Raw genomic sequence first — 12,042 nt, forward strand, 5'->3', positions numbered from 1 at the left:
CATAATATTAATTTCGTTCGTCATTTCCAAACATGTAAGGAGAGATTGTTAGAACAAGAAAATGCTCTACAATGATGAGATGATAATACGCTTGAAATATTCATTTTATATTTAATCGTATATTCTATCCACTAATATATATAGTGTGTTAGAGCTATGTCTTATGTGTATGCACTAATAATGTAGACATAGAGAGAAAATGTGACTGTAATTTCTATATTTACCGTATTTATGATATTAACATTGTTCACCAAATATTATCTTGACTGTTCATTATGGTTCTTATTTCCACATTGTTGATCGTTCATGGGATTTAACAAGAAGAATATCATCAATGCCCCAAGCATATCTTTTGTTGTTCTTGAAAACACCCCCTAAAATCAACAAAAGATTTCTTTTAATATAAAAGTTAGATAAGTGTACTCTAGGCTTTCAAATGGGCCACTCAACAATTTACTAAAACCACAAATCAAAACAAAAAAATGGATTGAAAGTTGAAACTGCATTCATTTTACCAACCCATATGAACCAATTCTGTAATTATATTTCAATAGAGAAATATTTGGATACAACTTGTAAGAGTTTAACAATCATTTATCGGTTTTGTTTTTTATTTGCATGCATACATATACTTCCAACACATAACAACATAACATGCATTGATCATTTGATTGGTCCCCTCCTGTCTCAGAAGCCATTTTCATCAACCTTTAATATCTTTCAAGCCCCCAAACACTCACATCACCATCTTTCTTTCTTCATAAATCATAATCCAAATCAATGGAACCTCATAATTACTCTCTTTTTCCCTGGGTTATAATAGAGCATCACAAGTCACAACGCATCCAAAAAGGTCCCAATCCTCCTCTCTTTAAAGCCAAACACACCCACCCTATATAGACACCTACATTTCTCTCACAATCCATACATTTATGGATCATCGATAACTGTGCGTTATTAGCTTTTTAGCTGTTCGATTTGTGTACAATTGCTTCTGCAACTCTACGATTAACCCGTCTCTTACTTTCTACCTTAGCATTGCTATAAAACATCATGGAAATGAGCGCTCTCTGTTACATGCTTCTTTATGTGTTCTTCGCTACTTTTTCCCAATTTGCTTGATATTAATTCCTATTTTGGACTTTTACTCGTTGAAAACTAACTGGGTTTCTTTACATATATACGAATTAGAGGTAAATCTCATCTGGGTTTTCCTGATTTTCGTTCTCAATTCACCTTTCATTATATCATCATCATCATCCTCACATGCCTCTGTCCCTTGTAACTTTCAAGTCGACATCAATTTGAGATTTAAAAATGGGTTCCTGAAAAACACTCCCAAGTTGTTCACATTCAACATCTTTTCTGTGAGAGTAAAACAGAAAAAAGCGTGATGGATTTGAGATTTAGAAACGATGGGTTTCTTTTTGTTCTCCTGTTAACGATTCTTGGTTTGAATGGAATGTGCATTGATGAAGATGTTGTAGGAGCTCCAATGGCGAAAACAGAGCAAGAAGCTCTGTACATTGCTGTTCAAGGATTTGTGGGAAAATGGTGGAATGGCTCAGATCTTTATCCTGATCCTTGTGGTTGGACTCCAATTCAGGTACACTTTTTCTTCCTTTTGCAGTTCCATTATCATGTTAATTTGTCATATTGAATCCACTGTTATGTGTTACAAAATAAGGTAATAATTTTCTCAGTAGTCAAAATCATAAATAAGAACACAAAGAAGTTGACAAAAGTTGGAAAAAAAAAACAGTCAAAATCCAAAGTTTTCCTTAATAAATTGGGGTTACAAACTTACAATCATACTATATTTGAATATGATAATCTCAGTATGAGTCAGTAACGTTCGAAATTGCATGAACTCAAAAAAATCAAGTTCTCAAAACTTTCGTTATGATTTTGATGATAAAATAATGGTGTGTTAATTTCTACAGGGTGTTTCATGTGATGTTATCGATGGATTATGGTATGTAACAGACATAAGCATTGGTCGAGTTCATGATAACTCTCTTCCATGTGCTCAAAATCCTGAATTTAAACCCCATTTGTTTCAACTACAACACTTAAAATCACTATCATTCTTCAACTGTATCATCTCATCTCCTCAAGGCCCGATTACGTTTCAGAAAGCTAAATGGGATGCGCTTTCAAACACCTTAGAATCCATGGAGTTCCGAGGGAATCCTGGTTTGAGAGGCGAAATCCCAACCACCTTCGGCAACCTCAAGAAACTCCAATCACTTGTACTGATCGGAAACGGATTATCCGGCGATTTACCGGAGAGCATTGGTGAGTTGACTCAGTTGAAGAGGTTGGTTTTGTCTGGTAATTCGTTTACAGGGAAAATCCCAGATGTGTATGGAAATTTGAGTGAATTATTGATCATGGATTTGAGCAGAAACTCATTGTCTGGGAGTTTACCTTTGACTTTTGGTGGGTTGACTTCGATCTTGAAGTTTGACTTTAGTAAGAACAAATTAGAAGGCGAAATCCCATATCAAATCGGTAATCTCAAGAACTTAACTCTTTTCGATCTTAGCAACAACAACATCTCCGGCGAACTGAATTTCGCAAATCAAGAAATGAGTTCATTACAGGAGTTGATTTTAGCAAGCAACTCCATAACCGGTGATCTTAAGAACGTAAACTGGAAAAACCTGCAAGAGCTCATGGTTTTGGATCTGTCGGACATGAAGCTAACCGGCGGGATCCCGGAGTCGTTTTCAACCATGAAAAACCTAAGATTTCTCGGTTTAAACGACAATAATCTCTCGGGAAATCTCTCACCGAAACTAGCGGAGTTGAAGAATCTAACTGCACTTTACGTGAACGGAAACAACCTCGACGGAGACCTGAAATTCCCCGTGGAGTTCTACCGGAAAATGGGTCGGCGATTTGGGGCGTGGAATAACTCAAAACTGTGTTTTCCGGTGGGTAGGATGGCCGCCGGAGTTCGTCCGTTTGGTGTAAAGGTATGCCAGTGACAGTGATAATCATTAACTGATTAACAAAAACAATACTCGATGACTCCATGTAACACGTGTGTAATGAAAAACTAAAAGGATTTTCGTGTTTTTGATTCGATTACATTTTATTTTGAGTCGTTGGGATTGTTTGTGTGAATGGTGTAATAAATGCGATGAAAAAGGGGTTTGAGGGACTGAAAGCTGCATGTTCATGCATGTGGCTATGGAATATGGCTGACGCTGGTCTGGTCCTGGTCCTTAGTCCTTGCCATGGACCATTCATTCGGTTAGGTTTGCAGACAATGACGGTACATACGCTGTGGACCTTGTGGGTGGGTGGGGGACTTAGGGCTATTGGCTATATGAGTATATGAGTATATGAGTATATGGCCATTTGACATTTCTTTTGATGAGAAAATATGAAATGGCTTGGGCTTTTTTAAACTATTTTATATTTAAGAAAGTTATAACTAGTATTATGATAATAAATCGGGTTATAAAAAACAATGACAATGAAGTGGTTAATAAATTGGGTTTTTCATAAAATGGTGATTAGCAATTATCAATTGCTAATCACCATTTTATGAAAAACCCAATTTATTAACATCACATTAAAAAATAATTTTTATGACAAGAAAAAAGAATTTCAAGAGTGAGGTGGTGTTTGTTTTTGAAAAATGTTTCCGGTCTTTTTTTATGTCTGCGGAATAAATATTGACCAGAAAGTTTTTATATGTTTTTAGTCTTTATAAAATAAAATTGTTTTTTTCAAGTCTTCATAAAAAAAATGTTGGTGTTGGTGTTGGTGGCGGCGGACGTAATTGTGATGGATGTGGTGGAAATGGTGGTGGTGGTGGTGGTGGAGGTGGGAGTGGTGGGGGCGAGGTGGGGTGGCTGAGGTGGAGATAGTGAGGGTGGATTGGTGGCAACAACGGCGGTGGTGGTGACGGCGATAATAGTGTAGGTGACATTGGTTGTGGAAACAAAAAATACCACATATGGTCAAAACTTAGAAAATGTTTTTCAAAATAAAAAACTATTTTTTTCTTTTGGAAAAAGATGTCAAAAATACGTATTTCTTGATGTGTTTTGTCTTTTGAAAAATAAACATTTTTTTCTCAAATGCCGTTTCACCCGTAGATATAAGAGGTCAAAAAGACTTTTTATCATCAAACAAAAGCCACCTTAAATGCTAGATTCCGGACAATGGTAAAAAAATTATTCCAAAATTCTAGATAACATGTCTGAAATCTAACGAACTATTACATAATTTCAATAGAATGTTTCAATTTTATTAAAAAGTAACAAAAATTTTAATAAATACGTCCAATGGGTAATAGATACTAGAACTGTCAAATATGTATCATGTAGAATCAACCAACATGCCATCAACAGAGCCAAGATAGTTATTACGGTACCACACACACAAATATATATATATATATATATATATATATATATATATATATATATATATATATATATATATATATATATATAACAAAATCGTATTTTCAGTTGCCAAGTGTGTTTATTGTTTATAATTTTAAAAGCTTGATGTTGGTCATTACACATAGTCAATCATTATAATCACATTAAATTAAAAAACTAAAAAGTTACTTAATAAAATTCTTTAGTAACTAATATAGTTTACTACTTTATGTTACTACACAAGAAAGTTGTCTTTTGTCATCGTTGTTGATCTTTAAATATTACAATAGAAAATTAGAAAAAAGTTGGTAATATGTCGGTACCAATTCGTATACATCAAACTTGTGGGTAGCTAAACAAGTTGGTATCAAGTTTACTTCGTACGATTTTGATACCAAAAAAATTAAACCAAATAGACTTGATACGGTACATAGTAATAAACTGATACCGTACATTGTTCAGCCCTAGTGGATACAGGGCTTAAAATGTGACATTTGATTTAGCCGGTGACATTGAATACTTTAAAATGGTCGATTGTACCATGTAAAGAAAGTTTTATACAAAATGTTTAACACAAATTGTAAAGAAAGTTTTATGCAAAATGTAAAGAAAGTTTTATGCAAAATGTTTAACACAAATTGGAAAAAAATACATGTTATATATTTTGATTATAACATACAAAATGTTTCTCTAATTATACATGCAACATTGATTTCCAAAGCATGTAAGTTTTCTCTAATTATACATACAACCCTAATGTTTTGGATGTAAGTTTTCTCTAATTATACATGCAACATTGGTTTCCAAAGCATGAAGCCTAAACTAGCATACAAAATTTAACATATGAATCATAAAATAAGTTAGAAAGTTACCTCTTGATGTAGCTAGTAAGACTTTGCCTTGAGAGAACTTAACACCCCAAGTGTTGTGCCTCAAACAAGTCACAAACACCAAATAAACAACTAGATGGATATGAGAGAGGCTAAGGAGACTCAAAAACGACTTCTCTTCTTGGAATGCAAATAGTGGTCGATTTTAGGGCTTAACACAACATATATATATATATATATATATATATATATATATATATATATATATATATATATATATATATGTGTGTGTGTGTGTGTGTGTGTGTGTAGAATATCAAAGGCCATGTGTAACCCTAATCCATACACATTAGCCCATGATCCATCCATTTGATTTGGATAAATACTTCATGGATTAACCTATAAGCACATCACAAATCAAACCATGGATCATTAGCCCAACTCATATGTATCAATTTAATTAGTCTCTTTTGATCACTAAATTAATACCTAATTAATTTTTTATCAATACTAATTAAATAAATATGATTCCTCAATTAATATATTATACTTATAATATATTAATAAATCATAAATAGCCTCTTACTCAAATATCCATCTATCAAATTGTTCTGGTGAAGGCAACCTGAAATGGACCATACTATTATCGTGTCAAGTACATACCAATTATAGTTATGGGCTTAGACACCTAATCCAACATATAGTGATGCTAGCTTTCCAACAGAGAGAGACAATCCTCATTCTCAATCTGGATGGGTGTTTCTATTAAACGGAGGAGCAGTCACTTGGAAAAGTTCCAAGCATGACACGATAGCTGATTCTACTTGTGAAACAGAGTACATAACAAGTAAAGCATCAAAGGAAATGGCTTGGCTGAATAATTTCATCAGTGATCTCGGAGTAGTTCCGACCATTCAGTAGCCAATGGAACTTTTCTACGATAATGAAGGAGCAGTTGCTTTGACCATAGAACCAAGAGATCATGGTAAATCAAGACATATCGACAGTAAGTACCACTATATCTGACATAGAGTTAAAGAATGTCATCTCATAGTAAAGTGAGTTTCGTTAGAAGAGAATCCTGTAGATCCTCTCACAAAGGCTCTTAGTAGGGTTAAACATAGTGAACATGCTAGGAGCATTGGTTTGAGAGATGACATTTATTTTAGGAGTTAGATGATTAGTTTGAAACTTATAACAGAATAAATGTAATTGATTTTGGTGATTGAATAATACAGATTATTAATGAGTTTTTTTTATTGCCTGTGTTAATTATTTATTCTTGTGTTTTGTTTTGCATGTTTTACTTCCTGAGTAATTTGATTATTTGAAGCTACACAGTTGCTCATACTTCAGGAAGTAAGTAGTGAATGAAGATTGTCATGAAGTGGATTGTAGATTGTCTAGGATTTTATACATAGCAATTGTGTTGCTACAACGTTCATGAGTACTTAGAAAAAGGAAATTTTAGTATTGGATAAACCCACGCTTCGAGAACTACTTAATGGATTATATCACGAATAATTTTGTGACGATAATATCTTATATTTTTAAAATGCAGATATAAGACTTATAATTTACAAGTCGTTTGTACATTGGTAGTGTGAAACCGCATCAGTAATTTGATGTTATAAAACATAGTGTCGTGTATGATTTGGTGACTAAAATATACAAGCATATGAGTCAAAGTTTATTCGTTCCTTTTGCCCTGGCGGGAAAAACGATATCTTTAGGCTCCTCGATGATTTGGCGTTGACTTATAGTGTTGGGCCCAGCCAGGAGTAAATTGATGTGTTCAATTAGAAGTCTTATGACATCATCACAAATCAAAAATTAGGAAACAAAGTATGGACAATGAGATTGATTCTAATCCGTGTCTCGTGTCCACATGATATCTTGCAGAACGGATGAATATTTGATCACTTGTCTAAGGACCAATGTAACGTCCCAAAAATTTTTGTTTTTAAATTAATAAAACTGTAACCCAAACATCATCATAAAATCCAGATAGAACAAAGTGTGTCTAATACATCATGAAACATCATAGTTATCATAAAATACAGAACGAGATGGTGTGTGCTCTACAATCATCCTGGGCTCTTCCCTTTCGAACCGTAAAGTACCTGAAAAATAAACTGAAAACCGCAAGCACAAAGCTTAGGGGGTGTTTGATGCTTGTCTGTCTGGGTCCAGTCAGTCGTTTTTCTGGACTCGGTCCGGATCAACTGGAACAGCTTGTTTGATTATGCTTCTTTGCACTTCTGATTCGGTCAAAATCCTCTGATTCGGTCCTAAAAAAAACCAACGGACTTGGTCATTTGTACCAATTTCACGTATTTGCCCTTCTCCTTCTTCTTTCCCCTCAACGTAACTTCTTTCTTCTCCTTCTTCTTCAATCCCACCACCAATGGTCCTCGTCCTCTTTAATCGATTTTGAAAGCGAGCCATAATATCGATTTTGAAATCGAGCCTATTCCGGTAACATTCAGTTTTGTAGAAGTTGATTATTCCGATTTTGCCGTAAACATCGCCTCGACAGTAATGGAAGAAGAAAGTGATTCACTAATTTGTTCCAGTTGCTTCCAATTCGATGTTCCAGATCAATTTTATATTCGTTCCGATCGTTGAATTGGTAACTATTAAGGTAAGATCTTCTTGATGTTTTAGTTGATTGTGAGGGTAGTTGATAATATCGATTGTTAAATTGGGACCTTACGGTTCTTCATTGTTGGTCTATTATCAATTGTTGATCCGTTTTCTAGGTGAAAACTAAATCTATTAACAATGGAGCTGTGAATCAATTTGACTATCAAAACATGATTCTTTAACATGTTCGTTAGATGTTTGTTAAAATGTTTGAATAAAATTGTTCAAGTTCTAATGAAAGCTTACTGTCAAATTCTGGTTTATATTATTATTAGCTTTTGCAACTGGGGCAGAATTTTGGCTCACTTGAACAAGCAGAAAGTTGTATTTATTTTAAGGAAACCACAACGGAAAATGTATGCATGAGGATCACATTGCAGGATGTATAATTAAGGAGCCAAAGCCTAGCTTACAAGGAATGGTGGTGGCAATGTGGTGGGTACGCTAATCACCACCTGATTGCTCATCATTTGTGATGGTGCTAGGAATTTGCATAATTAGGTGCCTTATAAGTTACAAGTATTATTGAGTGTTCATGTTTGTTATTTTTTTTTATATATATTTTTTATAACTTGTGTGTTTATTGGGTCATATTTTATGATTAGGTCAAAATAGTAGAATTCTAATGAAGTGATATATTACATTGTTTGTGATTATTGCAAAAATTTTGAAAACATTTTCTTATAATTACATAATTTAAATTAATGCATATGATACAAAATTTAAATTTGACAATTACAAAAATAATCGAGAAAATTAAAAAAGAATTGTCTAGTTTTGATATTAATATATACAAATGCAAAATAAGGGTAATATAGTCATTTTTCACAATTCACCATAGTCAGTCAGAGATATAATCAAACAATATGGTTTCAGTCAGATGTGGACTCAGTCAGAAGTTCTAACTCAATCGGTACCAACTCAGTCAGCACTTACTCAATCAAAAACTATCAAACGACCCTTTAGTGAGTTCCCCAAGATACCACATACCATACATAATAATCAAATAATGGGCCCCGGCAGTAATCGGGCCCCGCCCGATATCGAGCTCCACTCGGTATATAGATTTGTTAGATATCGGGCCCTGCTTGGTATACATAAAACATATAAACACATAAACATGATGGGTTTTGAGCAAAACAACAATCCTATGGTGCACATGCAAACCCTAAAGCTTTCGATCTAGGTTTTTCTAATTATACATGCAATAATCATCCAAAGCTTGTAAACCCTAAATCTAGCATACAAAAATCGAATACTATGACTAAAAACAATTTAGAAACATACCTTTCAATTGTAGCTTGATAACCTTGAACCTTTGAGAGCATAGTATCACAAATTTAATACCTGTAATCAATAAAAAATACCACAAGCAATTGGAGAATCTTAGAGAGAGAGAGAGAGGAGGAGGTGGAGGCTCAAAATTGGCTCTAGGATCTTTCTGGGGTTTCTGGTACCCGATTTGAGGAGCCCAATGGTCCTTTGTACAGGTGAGGAATTAGGGTTTCGGTCAAAGACCAAGTCTGGTTGCTTAGGCTCTAAGTAGCCTATAGGATCTTTCTAGAATACCCTTTGGACGAAATCTAGTGGACTTCCACAAGGATTTCGTCCATCCCTTAACCTAGGGATCCACAACCCATTTAGCAATTATCATATAATTATAATATCAGTCCCCTTAATTCAATTAACCTCTTTTGACCATAAAACTAATTCTAAATTAATTCTTGACCAATGTTAATTAAATAATATGATTTCTCTTTTAATATATTATTCACATAATATATTAATAAATCACATTTATCCTCTTTCTCCATTATCCTTCCAATCAAGTTGCTTTGGTGAAGGCAACTCAAAAGGACCATGCTACTATCGGGTCAAGTACATACCCATTATAGTTATGGGCTTAGACACCTAATCCAACGGTTTCCCACTTGGACAAGTCTAATAACTATAAATGCAAGTACGACTTCAAAATCTGATTAGTAATTGTAGCTCTCAAAAGCCATTGTCGAACTCTGACACGTCCTTTAGATAAGGGATCGTATAGTCCTCCGTTCTGAAGATAATGTATGGACAAATACATGGAACATAGTCATACTTATTGTCCAATAGTTTGTTTCTCGATCTCTGATTTGTTTGACATAGAACTTAATTGAGCACATCAATTCAGTCCTGACGGAGCCCAACACATAAGTCAAAACAAAATCATCGAGGGGCCCAAGATATCGCTTTTAACCTCGTAGGATAAAAGGAACAGATAAACTTCGACTTATATGCTTGTACTATTTACTCATTATATCATACACAACAATATGTTTTACTGATGTGTTTACGTATTATCAATGCACAACTAACTCGCAAACAACAACTCATATATCTAGGTTTAAAGACTATATGATATTATTGTTGGATTAGATGTCTAAGCCCATAACTATTATTGGTATGTACTCGACCCGAGAGTAGCATGGTCCATTTGGGTTACATGGCATCGGAACACTTGGATAGACAAGTGAGAAAAGGTTATTTATGATTTATATTAATATATTATAAGTTCTAATATATTAATATGAAATCATATTATTTAATTAGTATTGATCAAAAATTAATTTGGAATTAATTTTGTTTTCAAAAGAGACTAATTAAATATATGGGGATTCATTATGTAAATCATTCATTCTTATATATGTGTGCTTGTGATCCATTGTCCTTCATGTTGGGCTTAACCCATGTGGTAACCCATGGATACTCCATGGAGGTTAAAACCCATGGATCATGAAGGAATGGAAAGTCATGCACATTAGGGTTTACATGGTGTAACCCTAACGAGCCACACTATATAAAGGATCCCATGGTTCATGAAATGGCACTAGTGGATACACATAGTGAGGGCAAGGGCCGATTTCATAGGGAGAACCAAAGTAACCTTCTTCTCAAGTTAATTCATTTGTTGGTGGTGTTGTGTGATTCCATTTGAGGCTTCCACACTATTGGGGCTAAGCTCTTAAAGGTTCAAAGACTTCAAGCTCCATCAAAAGGTATGTCATCTAACTAGACTTTTGTAGTATAGTTGCTCCATAATATGCTAGTTAGAATGATGCTTTGGAATTGTGTATTTTTGCATGTATAATAGTGAAAACATAGATTCAAGGCGCATAGGGTTGCATGCACACCATAGGAGTGTTAGAATTCTCAAAACCCATCAGTGGTATCAAAGCTTAGGTTTGGTTTTCAATTATACTTGATGCAATTGCTGAAAAATCAAAAAACTGGCTTTCTGAACAATGGACTCGCCGAGGCAAAGGCAAAATTTGACCAACTCGCCGAGTTTGTTCATACACTCGACGAGAAGAGCATAGATTTTCGACTTTTAAGGCTGGAATTGGAATAGAATCATTACCCTAAGCTGTTTTTGATCTAATAAACCTGTTTTTGATGTGGTAATGATCATTCTAATCCAATTCAAAAGATAATTGTCAAAAGTTTCATGTTTTGTATTAGTTTAATGGTTAGGCTAATTACATGAAAATTGTTTTGATTTGAATTGTCTTGTTCATATGAGTTTAATCTAGATCGTAGTTTTTCTTGACATGTTTGTTTGTTTATTAGATGATCTAAATGGCCTTTAATGGATTCCATAACTTGTCCTCAAGTTATGGAAAACAAAAGTCTTTCTTGTTAATGAGTCTTTAAAAGGTCATGAGTTATGGTTTTGAATAGTTTTTCCCATAAATTGTTATATATCATCCATAACTTGTCCTCAAGTTATGGATATTCAAGAGTCTTGCCATTAAAAGCCATATTAAACTCATATGTTATAGATCCCAAAAGTTTTTGAATTTTTCAAAATTTACCCTAAAGTTTTGGAATTTGTAAAGTTACACTTTTGAATACTTTAGTTCCAAACCCTAGAATTTTAAATAGTTTAAAGTTCAACCCTTATACTATTATAATATTATAGGTTTAATATTTATATATATATGTAAAAGAGTAAAAGTCAATCTTACCGTTAGTAGGCGTCATTCACGAAGCCGGTCTATAATGGGGGGGGGGAGGTAATAAGGTTACTGCTTATAAAATGACAGTTTAATGGGTGTCCACTCTCACCCACCGCTTCCTTAACTGGTGGAGGGTCGTTAGTCGAATGGGTAGGATATGACTCT

At 34.1% G+C, this 12,042-nt stretch overlaps 1 protein-coding gene across 1 annotated transcript; it reads left to right on the top strand.

Annotated features, from left to right (window-relative positions):
* Positions 1 to 749: 749 nt before the first annotated feature.
* On the top strand, positions 750 to 3,109 carry LOC145101264 (uncharacterized). The gene is made up of 2 exons (XM_079038443.1): positions 750 to 1,606; positions 1,944 to 3,109. The coding sequence occupies exons 1-2, from the start codon at positions 1,394 to 1,396 to the stop codon at positions 2,991 to 2,993; spliced, it is 1,263 nt and encodes a 420-aa protein (XP_078894569.1). The 5' UTR covers positions 750 to 1,393; the 3' UTR covers positions 2,994 to 3,109.
* Positions 3,110 to 12,042: the final 8,933 nt, after the last annotated feature.

The sequence above is a fragment of the Lactuca serriola genome, chromosome 4 (genome assembly GCF_051521515.1).
Source record: "Lactuca serriola cultivar US96UC23 chromosome 4, Lser_US96UC23_V15, whole genome shotgun sequence".
NCBI classification, from domain to species: Eukaryota; Viridiplantae; Streptophyta; class Magnoliopsida; order Asterales; family Asteraceae; genus Lactuca; species Lactuca serriola.

Coding starts and splice junctions, on each gene's coding strand:
- LOC145101264 (XM_079038443.1), top strand. CDS start 1,394: ATGGATTTGAGATTTAGAAACGATGGGTTTCTTTTTGTTCTCCTGTTA. Junction 1,607..1,943: donor GTGGTTGGACTCCAATTCAG/GTACACTTTTTC, acceptor TAATTTCTACAG/GGTGTTTCATGTGATGTTAT.